This window comes from Oncorhynchus kisutch, linkage group LG10 (genome assembly GCF_002021735.2).
Source record: "Oncorhynchus kisutch isolate 150728-3 linkage group LG10, Okis_V2, whole genome shotgun sequence".
NCBI lineage: Eukaryota > Metazoa > Chordata > Actinopteri > Salmoniformes > Salmonidae > Oncorhynchus > Oncorhynchus kisutch.
Genome location: NC_034183.2, coordinates 67,411,743 through 67,433,804, shown reverse-complemented (window position 1 = coordinate 67,433,804; position 22,062 = coordinate 67,411,743). Strand labels below are relative to the sequence as shown.

The window sequence follows — 22,062 nt, the reverse complement described above, 5'->3', positions numbered from 1 at the left end:
TTCGATTGGTAAGTTAGTCTAGCCAGCTATCTAAACTTGTAGTAAGCATAAGCATGGCCGAATACCGACCAAGCACGCAGGGCATGTGCCCAGTGGCCCTGACCTCCAAGATGCCCCCATTGATTTTGTTGATCACTTTCACTCAGATATCATTAACATGTGTAGAATTGCATGAAATGTGTTGAACTTGGTTAAACTTCTCTCCACTCCATGGCAAAATATGTAGAATTGCAGAAAGCTTGCTTTAAAACTGCACCATTTTGTCTACTCCCCCTAACAAAATGTGTTTAATTGTAGGAAATTAACTTTAAAACTTAAATTCAAGAGGGGGGGCTGTCAAGAGCGGGGCTACTAAAATGTCTTGCCCACGAGGTGTGTGGGGGGGGGGCATCCAAATCGCGCTTAGGACCCCCAAAAGGCTTAGGCCGACCCTGTATTTTGAGGAGCCTCAACAGGCTCTCCCTATTGAATGATGCATGAGAGTGACTGGGATAAAGGAATCCCCCCAGAGAGAGGCAGCGTGTGATCTGATCCCCCATGGAGGGTTACCCAGCATCCCTGCTCTTTGATGTACTTAGCAAACTAGCGGTGTGTCTATTGGTCTGTGGAGCTGTCACACCATGGCTCACACTGCCTAGCCTGCTACAGTGTCAGTCAGGGGGCCAGGAGGAGGTGGAGGTTTTAATGCTTAAACCTCATCGATAACTCTGAGGACATACACAAGGCCTGGCTCTGGCTGTCCACCCACACAAACCAGGTCTCTGGTTAGCTATAAGCAAGCTGTGGCTGAACACATAAAAATGCGACATGATATTTGACATCTTAATTGTCGCAAGAAGCTTACAGACTGAAACCTGAGTAATGCCTCCTTTTTAAGTGGAAGTGAACAGGTAGCAAAGGAGGGTCACCCTTGTCCGTGTCCGTGTTCAACAGGGTAAACGTGGCCATCTCATTCACAAATCCAGTCAAAGGAACACTTTATCTGGTCATCCCCGAAGTTGCCATGACAATGGAGTTTCTCTGACCTCCGTGTGTTGTTGTGTTTCCAGGGCAACGTTTGGGAGCAAGTGTTGCGTGTTTCCTTCATCCTGGAGATGATCAGTGCTGTTCCCTTTGTGATCACTGTGAGTCCAATTAAACGCATGCATTATGGAACATTATGCCTAGTGAGCTATTTGTTCTTTGATCCCGTTGTACAGTAGTTTCAACCCTGTACAGGGAATACATTTCACACAATATATAGGATGTTGCATGCCTGTGGTCAGTAAGATACTCTACCCTATGTTGTTGCTGCAAAATGCTCCTTCCCCCACTGGCAATTTTTCCCTTCAATATCTCACCAAACTTACAAAAGATAAGGACCTTTGATGAGGCACGATGATGAAAATAATGCCGTTAGCACTCACCAAAACACAGACTAAATCTCTTTCTCCTTCAGGTGATTTTGCCCTCCCTCAGAAATCTGTTCATCCCTGTGTTTCTCAACTGCTGGCTGGCCAAACATGCCTTGGAGAACATGATAGTGAGAAAATACATATTTATTGCTCAGTTTAAGTCACTCCATCTCTCCACTTCACAACTGTTCTCTCAGGTGTCTCTTTATCTCATCTCTTCCACTGTTTCTTTCAGATGACATCTCTGCACCTCTTAAAAACATTGCACTGTTCTCTATTTCTCTTTATACCACAAGTTTTGACACCCACTCATTCTTACAGATGTAAGTGTATGTATTCTCTATTATTTTCTTGTATTATACACATCATATTCCTTTTGTCCTTGTCCCTCAATTATCTTTGTATTCTTCTCTGGTTTTTGGGACATTATGAAGATGCAATGGCTTTACACTTATCCTCCCCACGTCACAGCACTATATTTTTCTTATCACCTCTCTCTCTCTCTCTCTTTCTCTCTCTCTCTTTCTCTCTCTCTCTCTCTCTCTCTCTCTCTCTCTCTCTCTCTCTCTCTCTCTCTCTCTCTCTCTCTCTCTCTCTCTCTCTCTCTCTCTCTCTCTCTCTCTCTCTCTCTCTCTCTCCCTGCTGTGTTTCAGAATGATCTGCACCGGGCCATCCAGCGTACTCACTCAGCTATGTTCAACCAGGTCCTCATCCTCATCTGCACCCTGGTCTGCCTCATGTTCACCTGGTGGGTCACCACAATCACTGCTAGCAATCACTGGGAGGAAGAGGGGGGTTTTCCTCTACTTGAGCCCAATGGCAGGTATAGGAGTGATGTAGCAGTATTGAGTGGTTGGTAGAGGCTAGCTTTGAGAAATAGCCCAGGCTGATATAGCATAATATTAGGTCCTGGAGGTCTGAAAGCTTCCTGGATGAGACTGGCTGACCTTATCACTACTGACAGCACAATGTTGACTGAACCGGCCCTTCAGCTCTGGGTAAACACACACTAGTCATATACACACTGTGCACAAACACTTTGCACACACACTGTCGACAGACGTGCATGCCCGCACACACTACACACACACACACACACACACACACACACACACACACACACACACACCACACACACACACACACACACACACACACACACACACACACACACACACACACACACACACACACAGTAGTTCCCTCTGGTCTTCTCATGCTTACTTCCTCCTTCCCACCTGTCCATCTCTCTGTCCTCCTGTTCCTCCCCTCCCCCTCTGACTCCCCTCTCAATCCCCATCATAATTGGCTTTCTTCCTCTCCTTAATCTCCTCCTCCACCTCCGTCCTCATCCTCTCCATCCTCCACCTCCTCCTCCACATCCTCCTCCTCCATCTCCACCTCCTCCTACACCTCTGCTTCTTCCTCCTCCTCCACCTCCACCACCTCCACCTCCCCTCAGTATATGTGGGATCCAGCACCTAGAGCGAGCAGGAAACAACCTGACTCTGTTTGACTCTCTCTACTTCTGCGTGGTCACCTTCTCTACTGTGGGCTTCGGTGATGTCACGCCCCAGATATGGCCTTCTCAGCTGCTAGTGGTCATCATGATCTGTGTGGCGCTCATCGTGCTTCCCATACAGGGGAGGGGAAAATCCCAATACTGTTGTTGTTGTTTTCATTGTATTTTTATGGATCATTTAGCTGGTGCTATTTTCCAGTATTTTCTCCCTGATGTATTCCCGCACATACTGCTGAGGGGAGAAGCCGACTGAACAATAATATTGTACATCAGATATTCCAATTATACAGAAGAGCATAGTGTCACTGTTTCAGTGAATCTGTCATTTCCTGCCCATAGTAGTATCCCTCTCCTCTCCCCATGTCCCATTACTGTCATTTCAGTTGTGATAATAGGAACCTTTTATGTGTGTGGTGTGTGTGTGTGTGTGTGTGTGTGTGTGTGTGTGTGTGTGTATGTGTGTGTGTGTGTGTTGTGTGGTGTGTGTGTGTGGTGAGCGTGTGTGTGTGTGTGTGGTCTGAGCCGCTGTACTGTTGTGCTCTGGGAGGCATGTTTGAGCAGGACAGGAAATGGCACACAGAGCCATGTAGCCCTCTCACTCCCCTCTCCCTGTCTTTCATCCATAAATACCCCCTGACATTACTGGCTGCCCAACACCTCCTTACCCCCTCTGAGTGTGTGGGTTTCAGCCGTGTCTGCTGTCAGGGAGAGGAGAACCTCCAGTCTCCCTCCCTGCCATCCAGCCTGTCTGATGCACGGGGATGCCACAGAGCACATTAACATGCAGGCAGCCTCCTGGTTCAAATATAAACAACTGTTTATCACTATTATCATTACCTACCTACTGTCTGTCTATCACTACCTCAACCCACCTACTGTCTGTCTATCACTACCTCAACCCACCTACTGTCTGTCTATCACTACCTCAACCCACCTACTGTCTGTCTATCACTACCTCAACCCACCTACTGTCTGTCTATCACTACCTCAACCCACCTACTGTCTGTCTATCACTACCTCAACCCACCTACTGTCTCTCTATCACTACCTCACCCACCTACTGGTCCTCTCTATCACTACCTCAACCCACCTACTGTCTATCTATCACTACCTCAACCACCTACTGTCTATCACTACCTCAACCCACCTACTGTCTGTCTATCAATACCTCAACCCACCTACTGTCTATCTATCACTACCTCAACCCACCTACTGTCTGTCTATCACTACTTCAACCCACCAAACTGTCTGTCTATCACTACCTCAACCCACCTACTGTCTGTCTATCACTACCTCAACCCACCTACTGTCTCTCTATCACTACCTCAACCCACCTACTGTCTCTCTATCACTACCTCAACCCACCTACTGTCTCTCGTATCACTACCTCAACACACCTAATGTCTCTCTATCACTACCTCAACCCACCTACTGTCTATCTATCACTACCTCAACCCACCTACTGTCTATCACTGCCTCAAACCACCTACTGTCTGTCACTATCACTACCTCAACCCACCTACTGTCTGTCTATCACTACCTCAACCCACCTACTGTCTATCACTACCTCAACCACCTACTGTCTGTCACTACCTCAACCCATCTACTGTCTGTCTATCACTACCTCAACCCACCTCTGTCTCTCTATCACTACCTCAACCCACCTACTGTCTCTCTATCACTACCTCAAACCTCTGTCTGTCTGCCCCTCTCTCTGTCTGGCTTTAACTCTTGCTATAGCGAACTTGCAACATTGTTTCAACTGGGCCCTCACTGTTTCCTGTGCCAATGAGCTCAGAACAGGCACAGCTGTATTTGTGCAAGGGAGAAGTGTGCAGGTAGCCTATTTTATGATGTTTCCACTGGAGATCTGGGATCAGCAACATCTATTTCACACTGAGGCGCTGTGGTTACTTAGGCCTATCGAGAAGGGAAGCGTTGGAAAGGAATTTTCAAATACAGTGAGGAACTATTGTCATTCGCAATGGATGTAAAACACTCTGTTGATTGTCTGTGTGAGGTGACGAAAAAAATACTTTGAGAATGTCCACAGCTCATCAGTGGTGGTGAGTTAAGACAATCAGAAATACTATTAGACATCCCCAAATGGGAACTTTTATAGGCCTAGATTTGCACGCGGTATTTCTATGCATGCTCAAGCAAAATATACCAAAATATACCCTCTATCAATACCTCAACCCACCTACTGTCTATCTATCACTACCTCAACCCACCTACTGTCTATCTATCACTAATTCAACCCACCTACTGTATGTCTATCACTACCTCAAACCACCTACTATCTATCTATCACTACCTCAACCCACCTACTGTCTATCTATCACTACCTCAACCCACCTACTGTCTATCTATCACTACCTCAACCCACCTACTGTCAATCTATCACTACCTCAACCCACCTACTGAATGTCTATCACTACCTCAACCCACCTACTGTCTCTATATCACTACCTCAACCTACCTACTGTCTGTGTCTCACTACTTCAACCCACCTACTGTCTATCACTACCTCAACCCCACCTACTGTCTGTCTATCACTACCTCAACCTACCTACTGTCTATCTATCACTACCTCAAACCACCTACTGTCTGTCTATCACTACCTCAACCCACCTACTGTCTGCCTATCACTACCTCAACCCCACCTACTGTCTATCTATCACTACCTCAACCCACCAACGGTCCATCACTATCACTACCTCAACCCACCTACTGTCTGTCTATCACTACCTCAACCCACCTACTGGCTGTCTATTACTACCATAACCCACCTACTATCTATCTATCACTACCTCAAACCACCTACTGTCTGTCTATCACTACCTCAACCCACCTACTGTCTGTCTATCACTACCTCAACCCACCTACTGTCTATCTATCACTACCTCAACCCACCAACGGTCCATCACTATCACTACCTCAACCCACCTACTGTCTGTCTATCACTACCTCAACCCACCTACTGGCTGTCTATCACTACCTCAACCTACCTACTGTCTATCTATCACTACTTCAACCAACCTACTGTCTATCTATCACTACCTCAACCTACCTATTGTCTATCACTACCTCAACCCACCTACTGTCTATCTATCACTACCTCAACCCACCTACTGTCTATCTATCACTACCTCAACCGACCTACTGTCTGTCTATCACTACCTCAACACACCTACTGTCTTTCACTACCTCAACCCGCCCTACTGTCTATCTATCACTACCTCAACCCGACCAATGTCTATCTATCACTGCCTCAACCCACTTACTGTCTATCTATCACTGCCTCAACCCACCTACTGTCTATCGATCACTACTTCAACCCACCTACTGTCTATCTATCACTACTTCAACCCACCTACTGTCTATCACTACCCTTAAACCACCTACTGTCTGTCACTTATCACTACCTCAACCCACCTACTATCTATCTATCACTACTTCAACCCATCTACTGTCTTTCACTATCACTACCTCAACCCACCTACTGTCCGTCTATCACTAGCTCAACCCACCTACTGTCTGTCTATCACTACCTCAACCCACCTACTGTCTGTCTATCACTACCTCAACCCACCTACTGTCAATCTATCACTACCTCAACCCACATACTGTATGTCTATCACTACCTCAACCCACCTACTGTCTATCTATCACTACCTCAACCCACCTACTGTCTCTCTATCACTACCTCAACCTACCTACTGTCTGTGTCTCACTACTTCAACCCACCTACTGCCTGTCTATCACTACCTCAACCCACCTACTGTCTGTCTATCACTACCTCAACCCACCTACTGTCTATCTATCACTACCTCAACCCACCTACTGTATGTCTATCACTACCTCAACCCACCTACTGTCTGTCTATCACTACCTCAACCCACCTACTGTCTGTCTATCACTACCTCAACCCCACCTACTGTCTCTCTATCACTACCTCAACCCACCTACTGTCTCTCTATCACTACCTCAACCCACCTACTGTCTATCTATCACTACCTCAACCCACCTACTGTCTATCACTACCTCAACCCACCTACTGTCTGTCTATCAATACCTCAACCCACCTACTGTCTATCTATCACTACCTCAACCCACCTACTGTCTGTCTATCACTACTTCAACCACCAACTGTCTGTCTATCACTACCTCAACCCACCTACTGTCTGTCTATCACTACCTCAACCCACCTACTGTCTCTCTATCACTACCTCAACCCACCTACTGTCTCTCTATCACTACCTCAACCCACCTACTGTCTCTCTATCACTACCTCAACACACCTAATGTCTCTCTATCACTACCTCAACCCACCTACTGTCTATCTATCACTACCTCAACCCACCTACTGTCTATCACTGCCTCAAACCACCTACTGTCTGTCACTATCACTACCTCAACCCACCTACTGTCTGTCTATCACTACCTCAACCCACCTACTGTCTATCACTACCTCAACCACCTACTGTCTGTCACTACCTCAACCCATCTACTGTCTGTCTATCACTACCTCAACCCACCTCTGTCTCTCTATCACTACCTCAACCCACCTACTGTCTCTCTATCACTACCTCAAACCTCTGTCTGTCTGCCCCTCTCTCTGTCTGGCTTTAACTCTTGCTATAGCGAACTTGCAACATTGTTTCAACTGGGCCCTCACTGTTTCCTGTGCCAATGAGCTCAGAACAGGCACAGCTGTATTTGTGCAAGGGAGAAGTGTGCAGGTAGCCTATTTTATGATGTTTCCACTGGAGATCTGGGATCAGCAACATCTATTTCACACTGAGGCGCTGTGGTTACTTAGGCCTATCGAGAAGGGAAGCGTTGGAAAGAATTTTCAAATACAGTGAGGAACTATTGTCATTCGCAATGGATGTAAAACACTCTGTTGATTGTCTGTGTGAGGTGACGAAAAAAATACTTTGAGAATGTCCACAGCTCATCAGTGGTGGTGAGTTAAGACAATCAGAAATACTATTAGACATCCCCAAATGGGAACTTTTATAGGCCTAGATTTGCACGCGGTATTTCTATGCATGCTCAAGCAAAATATACCAAAATATACCCTCTATCAATACCTCAACCCACCTACTGTCTATCTATCACTACCTCAACCCACCTACTGTCTATCTATCACTAATTCAACCCACCTACTGTATGTCTATCACTACCTCAAACCACCTACTATCTATCTATCACTACCTCAACCCACCTACTGTCTATCTATCACTACCTCAACCCACCTACTGTCTATCTATCACTACCTCAACCCACCTACTGTCAATCTATCACTACCTCAACCCACCTACTGAATGTCTATCACTACCTCAACCCACCTACTGTCTCTATATCACTACCTCAACCTACCTACTGTCTGTGTCTCACTACTTCAACCCACCTACTGTCTATCACTACCTCAACCCACCTACTGTCTGTCTATCACTACCTCAACCTACCTACTGTCTATCTATCACTACCTCAAACCACCTACTGTCTGTCTATCACTACCTCAACCCACCTACTGTCTGCCTATCACTACCTCAACCCACCTACTGTCTATCTATCACTACCTCAACCCACCAACGGTCCATCACTATCACTACCTCAACCCACCTACTGTCTGTCTATCACTACCTCAACCCACCTACTGGCTGTCTATTACTACCATAACCCACCTACTATCTATCTATCACTACCTCAAACCACCTACTGTCTGTCTATCACTACCTCAACCCACCTACTGTCTGTCTATCACTACCTCAACCCACCTACTGTCTATCTATCACTACCTCAACCCACCAACGGTCCATCACTATCACTACCTCAACCCACCTACTGTCTGTCTATCACTACCTCAACCCACCTACTGGCTGTCTATCACTACCTCAACCTACCTACTGTCTATCTATCACTACTTCAACCAACCTACTGTCTATCTATCACTACCTCAACCTACCTATTGTCTATCACTACCTCAACCCACCTACTGTCTATCTATCACTACCTCAACCCACCTACTGTCTATCTATCACTACCTCAACCGACCTACTGTCTGTCTATCACTACCTCAACACACCTACTGTCTTTCACTACCTCAACCCGCCTACTGTCTATCTATCACTACCTCAACCCGACCAATGTCTATCTATCACTGCCTCAACCCACTTACTGTCTATCTATCACTGCCTCAACCCACCTACTGTCTATCGATCACTACTTCAACCCACCTACTGTCTATCTATCACTACTTCAACCCACCTACTGTCTATCACTACCCTTAAACCACCTACTGTCTGTCACTTATCACTACCTCAACCCACCTACTATCTATCTATCACTACTTCAACCCATCTACTGTCTTTCACTATCACTACCTCAACCCACCTACTGTCCGTCTATCACTAGCTCAACCCACCTACTGTCTGTCTATCACTACCTCAACCCACCTACTGTCTGTCTATCACTACCTCAACCCACCTACTGTCAATCTATCACTACCTCAACCCACATACTGTATGTCTATCACTACCTCAACCCACCTACTGTCTATCTATCACTACCTCAACCCACCTACTGTCTCTCTATCACTACCTCAACCTACCTACTGTCTGTGTCTCACTACTTCAACCCACCTACTGCCTGTCTATCACTACCTCAACCCACCTACTGTCTGTCTATCACTACCTCAACCCACCTACTGTCTATCTATCACTACCTCAACCCACCTACTGTATGTCTATCACTACCTCAACCCACCTACTGTCTGTCACTAACACTACCTCAACACACCTACTATCTATCTATCACTACCTCAACCCACCTACTGTCTCTCTATCACTTCCTCAACCCACCTACTGTCTGTCTATCACTACCTCAACCCACCTACTGTCTATCTATCGCTACCTCAACCTACCTATTGTCTATCACTACCTCAAACCACCTACTGTCTATCTATCACTACCTCAACCCACCTACTGTCTATCTATCACTACTTCAACCAACCTACTGTCTATCTATCACTACCTCAACCCACCTACTGTCTGTTACTAACACTACCTCAACACACCTGCTGTCTATCTATCACTTCCTCAAAACACATACTGTCTCTCTATCACTACCTCAACCCACCTACTGTCTGTCTATCACTACCTCAACCCACCTACTATCTGTCTATCACTACCTCAACCCACCTACTGTCAATCTATCACTACCTCAACCCACCTACTGTCTCTCTATCACTACCTCAACCCACCTACTATCTGTCTGTCACTACCTCAACCTACCTACTGTCTGTGTCTCACTACTTCAACCCACCTACTGTCTATCTATCACTACCTCAACCCACCTACTGTCTGTCTGTCTATCACTACCTCAACCCACCTACTGTCTATCTATCACTACCTCAACCCACATACTGTCTATCTATCACTGCCTCAACCCACCTACTATCTATCTATCACTACCTCAACCCACCTACTGTCTTTCACTATCACTACCTCAAGCCACCTACTGTCTATCTATCACTACCTCAACCCACCTACTGTCTATCTATCACTACCTCAACCCACCAACTGTCCATCACTATCACTACCTCAACCCACCTACTGTCTATCTATCACTACCTCAAACCACCTACTGTCTATCTATCACTACCTCAACCTACCTACTGTCTGTCTATCACTACCTCAACCCACCTACTGTCTGTCTATCACTACCTCATCCCACCTACTGTCAATCTATCACTACCTCAACCCACCTACTGTCTATCTATCACTACCTCAACCCACCTACTGTCTGTCTGTCTATCACTACCTCAACCCACCTACTGTCTATTTATCACTACCTCAACCCACATACTGTCTATCTATCACTGCCTCAACCCACCTACTATCTATCTATCACTACCTCAACCCACCTACTGTCTTTCACTATCACTACCTCAAGCCACCTACTGTCTATCTATCACTACCTCAACCCACCTACTGTCTATCTATCACTACCTCAACCCACCAACTGTCCATCACTATCACTACCTCAACCCACCTACTGTCTATCTATCACTACCTCAAACCACCTACTGTCTATCTATCACTACCTCAACCCACCTACTGTCTCTCTATCACTACCTCAACCCACCTACTATCTGTCTGTCACTACCTCAACCCACCTACTGTCTGTCTATTACTACCTCAACCCACCTACTGTCTGTCACTACCACTACCTCAACCCACCTACTGTCTATCTATCACTACCTCAACCCACCAACGGTCCATCACTGTCACTACCTCAACCCACCTACTGACTGTCTATCACTACTTCAACCCACCTACTGTCTCTCTATCACTACCTCAACCAACCTACTGTCTGTCACTACCACTACCTCAACCCACCTACTGTCTATCTATCACTTCCTCAACCCATCTACTGTCTCTCTATCACTACTTCAAACCACCTACTGTCTGTCTATCACTACCTCAACCCACCTACTGTCTCTCTATCACTACCTCAACCCACCTACTGTCAATCTATCACTACCTCAACCTACCTACTGTATGTCTATCACTACCTCAACCCACCTACTGTATGTCTATCACTACCTCAACCCACCTACTGTATGTCTACCACTACCTCAACCCACCTACTGTATGTCTATCACTACCTCAACCCACCTACTGTCAATCTATCACTACCTCAACCCACCTACTGTCTATCTATCACTACCTCAACCCACCTACTGTATGTCTATCACTACCTCAACCCACCTACTGTCAATCTATCACTACCTCAACCCACCTACTGTCTATCTATCACTACCTCAACCCACCTACTGTCTATCAATCACTACCTCAACCCACCTACTGTCTCTCTATCACTACCTCAACCCACCTACTGTCTATCAATCACTACCTCAACCCACCTACTGTCTCTCTATCACTACCTCAACCCACCTACTATCTATCTGTCACTACCTCAACCTACATGTCTGTGTCTCACTACTTCAACCCACCTACTGTCTATCACTACCTCAACCCACCTACTGTCTGTCTGTCACTACCTCAACCTACCTACTGTCTGTGTCTCACAACTTCAACCCACCTACTGCCTGTCTATCACTACCTCAACCCACCTACTGTCTATCTATCACTACCTCAACACGCCTACTGTCTATCACTACCTCAAACCACCTACTGTCTGTCTATTTCTACCTCAACCCACCTACTGTCTGTCACTACCACTACCTCAACCCACCTACTGTCTATCTATCACTACATCAACCCACCAACGGTCCATCACTGTCACTACCTCAACCCACCTACTGTCTGTCTATTACTACCACAACCCACCTACTATCTATCTATCACTACCTCAAACCACCTACTGTCTGTCTATCACTACCTCAACCCACCTACTGTCTGTCTATCACTACCTCAACCCACCTACTGTCTATCTATCACTACCTCAACCCACCAACGGTCCATCACTATCACTACCTCAACCCACCTACTGTCTGTCTATCACTACCTCAACCCACCTACTGGCTGTCTATCACTACCTCAACCTACCTACTGTCTATCTATCACTACCTCAACCCACCTACTGTATGTCTATCACTACCTCAACCCACCTACTGTCTATCTATCACTACTTCAACCAACCTACTGTCTATCTATCACTACCTCAACCTACCTATTGTCTATCACTACCTCAAACCACCTACTGTCTATCTATCACTACCTCAACCCACCTACTGTCTATCTATCACTACCTCAACCGACCTACTGTCTATCACTACCTCAAACCACCTACTCTCTGTCACTATCACTACCTCAACCCACCTACTATCTATCTATCACTACCTCAACCCACCTACTATCTGTCTATCACTACCTCAACACACCTACTGTCTTTCACTACCTCAACCCGCCTACTGTCTATCACTACCTCAACCCGACCAATATCTATCTATCACTGCCTCAACCCACTTACTGTCTATCTATCACTGCCTCAACCCACCTACTGTCTATCGATCACTACTTCAACCCACCTACTATCTATCTATCACTACTTCAACCCATCTACTGTCTTTCACTATCACTACCTCAACCCACCTACTATCTATCTATCTATCTATCACTACTTCAACCCATCTACTGTCTTCACTATCACTACCTCAACCCACCTACTGTCTATCTATCACTACCTCAACCCACCTACTGTCTGTCTATCACTAGCTCAACCCACCTACTGTATGTCTATCACTACCTCAACCCACCTACTATCTATCTATCTATCACTACTTCAACCCATCTACTGTCTTTCACTATCACTACCTCAACCCACCTACTGTCGATCACTACCCTTAAACCACCTACTGTCTTTCACTATCACTACCTCAACCCACCTACTGTCTATCTATCACTACCTCAATCCACCTACTGTATGTCTATCACTACCTCAACCCACCTACTGTCTATCTATCAGTACTTCAACCAACCTACTGTCTATCTATCACTACCTCAACCCACCTACTGTATGTCTATCACTACCTCAACCCACCTACTGTCTATCTATCACTACCTCAACCCACCTACTGTCGTTCACTACCTCAAACCACCTACTGTCTGTCACTTTTCACTACCTCAACCCACCTACTGTCTATCTATCACTACCTCAACCCACCTACTGTCTATCTATCACTACTTCAACCAACCTACTGTCTATCTATCACTACCTCAACCTACCTATTGTCTATCACTACCTCAAACCACCTACTGTCTATCTATCACTACCTCAACCCACCTACTGTCTATCTATCACTACCTCAACCGACCTACTGTCTATCACTACCTCAAACCACCTACTCTCTGTCACTATCACTACCTCAACCCACCTACTATCTATCTATCACTACCTCAACCCACCTACTATCTGTCTATCACTACCTCAACACACCTACTGTCTTTCACTACCTCAACCCGCCTACTGTCTATCTATCACTACCTCAACCCGACCAATGTCTATCTATCTATCACTGCCTCAACCCACTTACTGTCTATCTATCACTGCCTCAACCCACCTACTGTCTATCGATCACTACTTCAACCCACCTACTATCTATCTATCACTACTTCAACCCACCTACTGTCTATCTATCACTACCTCAACCCACCTACTGTCTGTCACTACCACTACCTCAACCCACCTACTGTCTATCTATCACTACATCAACCCACCAACGGTCCATCACTGTCACTACCTCAACCCACCTACTGTCGGTCTATTACTTACCACAACCCACCTACTATCTATCTATCACTACCTCAAACCACCTACTGTCTGTCTATCACTACCTCAACCCCACCTACTGTCTGTCTATCACTACCTCAACCCACCTACTGTCTATCTATCACTACCTCAAACCACCTACTGTCTGTCTATCACTACCTCAACCCACCTACTGTCTGTCTATCACTACCTCAACCCACCTACTGTCTGTCTATCACTACCTCAACCCACCTACTGGCTGTCTATCACTACCTCAACCTACCTACTGTCTATCTTTCACTACCTCAACCCGCCTACTGTCTATCACTACCTCAACCCCGACCAATATCTATCTATCACTGCCTCAACCCACTTACTGTCTATCTATCACTGCCTCAACCCACCTACTGTCTATCGATCACTACTTCAACCCACCTACTGTCTATCTATCACTACTTCAACCAACCTACTGTCTTTCTATCACTACCTCAAACCTACCTATTGTCTATCACTACCTCAAACCACCTACTGTCTATCTATCACTACCTCAACCCACCTACTGTCTATCTATCACTACCTCAACCGACCTACTGTCTATCACTACCTCAAACCACCTACTCTCTGTCACTATCACTACCTCAACCCACCTACTATCTATCTATCACTACCTCAACCCACCTACTATCTGTCTATCACTACCTCAACACACCTACTGTCTTTCACTACCTCAACCCGCCTACTGTCTATCTATCACTACCTCAACCCGACCAATGTCTATCTATCTATCACTGCCTCAACCCACTTACTGTCTATCTATCACTGCCTCAACCCACCTACTGTCTATCGATCACTACTTCAACCCACCTACTATCTATCTATCACTACTTCAACCCATCTACTGTCTTTCACTATCACTACCTCAACCCACCTACTATCTATCTATCTATCTATCACTACTTCAACCCATCTACTGTCTTCACTATCACTACCTCAACCCACCTACTGTCTATCTATCACTACCTCAACCCACCTACTGTCTGTCTATCACTAGCTCAACCCACCTACTGTATGTCTATCACTACCTCAACCCACCTACTATCTATCTATCTATCACTACTTCAACCCATCTACTGTCTTTCACTATCACTACCTCAACCCACCTACTGTCTATCACTACCTCAAACCACCTACTGTCTATCTATCACTACCTCAACCCACCTACTGTCTATCTATCACTACCTCAACCCACCTACTGTCTGTCTATCACTACCTCAACCCACCTACTGTCTATCTATCACTACCTCAACCCACCTACTGTCTATCTATCACTACCTCAACCCACCTACTGTATGTCTATCACTACCTCAACCCACCTACTGTCTATCTATCACTACCTCAACCCACCTACTGTCTATCACTACCTCAAACCACCTACTGTCTGTCTATCACTACCTCAACCCACCTACTGTCTATCTATCACTACCTCAACCCACCTACTGTCTATCTATCACTACCTCAACCCACCTACTGTCTATCTATCACTACCTCAACCTACCTATTGTCTATCACTACCTCAAACCACCTACTGTCTATCTATCACTACCTCAACCCACCTACTGTCTATCTATCACTACCTCAACCCACCTACTGTCTATCACTACCTCAACCCACCTACTATCTATCTATCACTACCTCAACCCACCTACTGTCTGTCTATCACTACCTCAACACACCTACTGTCTTTCACTACCTCAACCCGCCTACTGTCTATCTATCACTACCTCAACCCACCACTGTCTATCTATCTATCACTGCCTCAACCCACCTACTGTCTATCTATCACTGCCTCAACCCACCTACTGTCTATCTATCACTACCTCAACCCACCTACTGTCTATCTATCACTACCTCAACCCACCTACTGTCTGTCTATCACTACCTCAACCCACCTACTGTCTATCTATCACTACCTCAACCCACCTACTGTCTATCACTATCACTACCTCAACCCACCTACTGTCTGTCTATCACTACCTCAACCCACCTACTGTCTATCTATCACTACCTCAAACCACCTACTGTCTGTCTATCACTACCTCAACCCACCTACTGTCTGTCTATCACTACCTCAACCCACCTACTGTCTATCTATCACTACCTCAACCCACCTACTGTCTATCACTATCACTACCTCAACCCACCTACTGTCTGTCTATCACTACCTCAACCCACCTACTGTCTGTCTATCACTACCTCAACCTACCTACTGTCTATCTTTCACTACCTCAACCCACCTACTGTCTATCACTACCTCAACCCACCTACTGTCTATCTATCACTACCTCAACCCACCTACTGTCTATCTATCACTACCTCAACCCACCTACTGTCTATCTATCACTACCTCAACCCACCTACTGTCTATCTATCACTACTTCAACCAACCTACTGTCTATCTATCACTACCTCAACCCACCTACTGTCTATCACTACCTCAAACCACCTACTGTCTATCTATCACTACCTCAACCCACCTACTGTCTATCTATCACTACCTCAACCCACCTACTGTCTATCACTACCTCAAACCACCTACTGTCTGTCTATCACTACCTCAACCCACCTACTGTCTATCTATCACTACCTCAACCCACCTACTATCTGTCTATCACTACCTCAACACACCTACTGTCTATCACTACCTCAACCCACCTACTGTCTATCTATCACTACCTCAACCCACCACTGTCTATCTATCTATCACTACCTCAACCCACCTACTGTCTATCTATCACTACCTCAACCCACCTACTGTCTATCTATCACTACCTCAACCCACCTACTATCTATCTATCACTACCTCAACCCACCTACTGTCTATCTATCACTACCTCAACCCACCTACTGTCTGTCTATCACTGATGTGTATAAGAGACAGACCTCAACCCACCTACTGTCTATCTATCACTACCTCAACCCACCTACTGTCCATCACTATCACTACCTCAACCCACCTACTGTCGGTCTATCACTACCACAACCCACCTACTATCTATCTATCACTACCTCAACCACCTACTGTCTGTCTATCACTACCTCAACCCACCTACTGTCTGTCTATCACTACCTCAACCCACCTACTGTCTATCTATCACTACCTCAACCCACCAACTGTCCATCACTATCACTACCTCAACCCACCTACTGTCTGTCTATCACTACCTCAACCCACCTACTGTCTGTCTATCACTACCTCAACCTACCTACTGTCTATCTTTCACTACCTCAACCCGCCTACTGTCTATCACTACCTCAACCCGACCAATATCTATCTATCACTACCTCAACCCACCTACTGTCTATCTATCACTGCCTCAACCCACCTACTGTCTATCTATCACTACCTCAACCCACCTACTATCTATCTATCACTACTTCAACCCATCTACTGTCTTTCACTATCACTACCTCAACCCACCTACTATCTATCTATCTATCACTACTTCAACCCATCTACTGTCTTCACTATCACTACCTCAACCCACCTACTGTCTATCTATCACTACCTCAACCCACCTACTGTCTGTCTATCACTAGCTCAACCCACCTACTGTATGTCTATCACTACCTCAACCCACCTACTATCTATCTATCTATCACTACTTCAACCCATCTACTGTCTTTCACTATCACTACCTCAACCCACCTACTGTCGATCACTACCCTTAAACCACCTACTGTCTATCTATCACTACCTCAACCCACCTACTGTCTATCTATCACTACCTCAACCCACCTACTGTATGTCTATCACTACCTCAACCCACCTACTGTCTATCTATCAGTACTTCAACCAACCTACTGTCTATCTATCACTACCTCAACCCACCTACTGTCTGTCTATCACTACCTCAACCCACCTACTGTCTATCTATCACTACCTCAACCCACCTACTGTCTTTCACTACCTCAAACCACCTACTGTCTGTCACTTTTCACTACCTCAACCCACCTACTGTCTATCTATCACTACTTCAACCAACCTACTGTCTATCTATCACTACCTCAACCCACCTACTGTCGTTCACTACCCTTAAACCACCTACTGTCTTTCACTATCACTACCTCAACCCACCTACTGTCTATCTATCACTACCTCAATCCACCTACTGTATGTCTATCACTACCTCAACCCACCTACTGTCTATCTATCAGTACTTCAACCAACCTACTGTCTATCTATCACTACCTCAACCCACCTACTGTATGTCTATCACTACCTCAACCCACCTACTGTCTATCTATCACTACCTCAACCCACCTACTGTCGTTCACTACCTCAAACCACCTACTGTCTGTAACTTTCACTACCTCAACCCACCTACTGTCTATCTATCACTACTTCAACCAACCTACTGTCTATCTATCACTACCTCAAACCACCTACTGTCTATCTATCACTACCTCAACCCACCTACTGTCTATCTATCACTACCTCAACCGACCTACTGTCTATCACTACCTCAAACCACCTACTCTCTGTCACTATCACTACCTCAACCCACCTACTATCTATCTATCACTACCTCAACCCACCTACTATCTGTCTATCACTACCTCAACACACCTACTGTCTTTCACTACCTCAACCCGCCTACTGTCTATCTATCACTACCTCAACCCGACCAATGTCTATCTATCTATCACTGCCTCAACCCACTTACTGTCTATCTATCACTGCCTCAACCCACCTACTGTCTATCTATCACTACCTCAACCCACCTACTATCTATCTATCACTACCTCAACCCACCTACTGTCTATCTATCACTACCTCAACCCACCTACTGTCTGTCACTACCACTACCTCAACCCACCTACTGTCTATCTATCACTACATCAACCCACCTACTGTCTATCTATCACTACCTCAACCCACCTACTGTCTGTCTATCACTACCTCAACCCACCTACTGTCTATCTATCACTACCTCAACCACCTACTGTCTGTCTATCACTACCTCAACCCACCTACTGTCTGTCTATCACTACCTCAACCCACCTACTGTCTATCTATCACTACCTCAACCCACCTACTGTCTATCTATCACTACCTCAACCCACCTACTGTCTGTCTATCACTACCTCAACCCACCTACTGTCTGTCTATCACTACCTCAACCCACCTACTGTCTATCTATCACTACCTCAACCCACCTACTGTCTATCTATCACTACCTCAACCCACCTACTGTCTATCTATCACTACTTCAACCAACCTACTGTCTATCTATCACTACCTCAACCCACCTATTGTCTATCACTACCTCAACCCACCTACTGTCTATCTATCACTACCTCAACCCACCTACTGTCTATCTATCACTACCTCAACCGACCTACTGTCTATCACTACCTCAAACCACCTACTCTCTGTCACTATCACTACCTCAACCCACCTACTGTCTATCTATCACTACCTCAACCCACCTACTATCTGTCTATCACTACCTCAACACACCTACTGTCTTTCACTACCTCAACCCGCCTACTGTCTATCACTACCTCAACCCGACCAATATCTATCTATCACTGCCTCAACCCACTTACTGTCTATCTATCACTACCTCAACCCACCTACTGTCTATCTATCACTACCTCAACCCACCTACTGTCTATCTATCACTACCTCAACCCACCTACTGTCTATCACTATCACTACCTCAACCACCTACTATCTATCTATCTATCACTACCTCAACCCACCTACTGTGTCTTCACTATCACTACCTCAACCCACCTACTGTCTATCTATCACTACCTCAACCCACCTACTGTCTGTCTATCACTACCTCAACCCACCTACTGTCTATCTATCACTACCTCAACCACCTACTATCTGTCTATCTATCACTACTTCAACCCATCTACTGTCTTTCACTATCACTACCTCAACCCACCTACTGTCTATCACTACCCTCAAACCACCTACTGTCTTTCTATCACTACCTCAACCCACCTACTGTCTATCTATCACTACCTCAATCCACCTACTGTCTGTCTATCACTACCTCAACCCACCTACTGTCTATCTATCAGTACTTCAACCAACCTACTGTCTATCTATCACTACCTCAACCCACCTACTGTATGTCTATCACTACCTCAACCCACCTACTGTCTATCTATCACTACCTCAACCCACCTACTGTCTATCTATCACTACCTCAACCACCTACTGTCTATCACTACCTCAACCCACCTACTGTCTGTCTATCACTACCTCAACCCACCTACTGTCTATCTATCACTACCTCAACCCACCTACTGTCTGTCTATCACTACCTCAACACACCTACTGTCTTTCACTACCTCAACCCACCTACTGTCTATCACTACCTCAACCCACCACTATCTATCTATCACTACCTCAACCCACCTACTGTCTATCTATCACTACCTCAACCCACCTACTGTCTATCTATCACTACCTCAACCCACCTACTGTCTATCTATCACTACCTCAACCCACCTACTGTCTATCTATCACTACCTCAACCCACCTACTACTGTCTATCTATCACTACCTCAACCACCTACTGTCTTTCACTACCTCAACCCACCTACTGTCTATCTATCACTACCTCAACCCACCTACTGTCTATCTATCACTACCTCAACCCACCTACTGTCTGTCTATCACTACCTCAACCCACCTACTACTGTCTATCTATCACTACCTCAACCACACCTACTGTCTATCTATCACTACCTCAACCCACCTACTGTCTATCACTACCTCAAACCACCTACTGTCTTTCTATCACTACCTCAACCCACCTACTGTCTATCTATCACTACCTCAACCCACCTACTGTCTATCTATCACTACCTCAACCCACCTACTGTCTATCTATCACTACCTCAACCCACCTACTGTCTCTATCACTACCTCAACCCACCTACTGTATCTATCACTACCTCAACCCACCTACTGTCTATCTATCACTACCTCAACCCACCTACTGTCTATCACTACCTCAAACACCTACTGTCTGTCACTATCACTACCTCAACCCACCTACTGTCTATCTATCACTACCTCAACCCACCTACTGTCTATCTATCACTACTTCAACCAACCTACTGTCTATCTATCACTACCTCAACCTACCTATGTGTCTATCACTACCTCAAACCACTACTGTCTATCTATCACTACCTCAACCCACCTACTGTCTATCTATCACTACCTCAACCCACCTACTGTCTATCTATCACTACCTCAACCCACCTACTATCTATCTATCACTACCTCAACCCACCTACTATCTGTCTATCACTACCTCAACACACCTACTGTCTTTCACTACCTCAACCCACCTACTGTCTATCTATCACTACCTCAACCCACCTACTGTCTATCTATCACTACCTCAACCCACCTACTGTCTATCTATCACTACCTCAACCCACCTACTGTCTATCTATCACTACCTCAACCCACCTACTGTCTATCTATCACTACCTCAACCCACCTACTGTCTATCTATCACTACCTCAACCCACCTACTGTCTATCTATCACTACCTCAACCCACCTACTGTCTATCTATCACTACCTCAACCCACCTACTGTCATCTATCACTACCTCAAACCACCTACTGTCTATCTATCACTACCTCAACCCACCTACTGTCTATCTATCACTACCTCAACCCACCTACTGTCTATCTATCACTACCTCAACCCACCTACTGTCTGTCTATCACTACCTCAACCACCTACTGTCTATCTATCACTACCTCAACCCACCTACTGTCTATCTATCACTACCTCAACCCACCTACTGTCTGTCTA

General features: G+C 45.6%; 1 protein-coding gene across 1 annotated transcript in view; it reads left to right on the top strand.

The window, feature by feature from the left end:
• Nucleotides 1–22,062, top strand: part of LOC109897424 (potassium channel subfamily T member 2) — a 119,432-nt gene that overhangs the window by 28,639 nt on the left and 68,731 nt on the right. Inside the window, exons 8-11 of the mRNA XM_031834864.1 lie at nucleotides 1,050–1,124; nucleotides 1,439–1,522; nucleotides 2,048–2,142; nucleotides 2,857–3,037. Of these exons, the coding sequence (XP_031690724.1) occupies nucleotides 1,050–1,124; nucleotides 1,439–1,522; nucleotides 2,048–2,142; nucleotides 2,857–3,037 (435 nt within the window). The remainder of the gene's footprint in view (nucleotides 1–1,049; nucleotides 1,125–1,438; nucleotides 1,523–2,047; nucleotides 2,143–2,856; nucleotides 3,038–22,062) is intronic.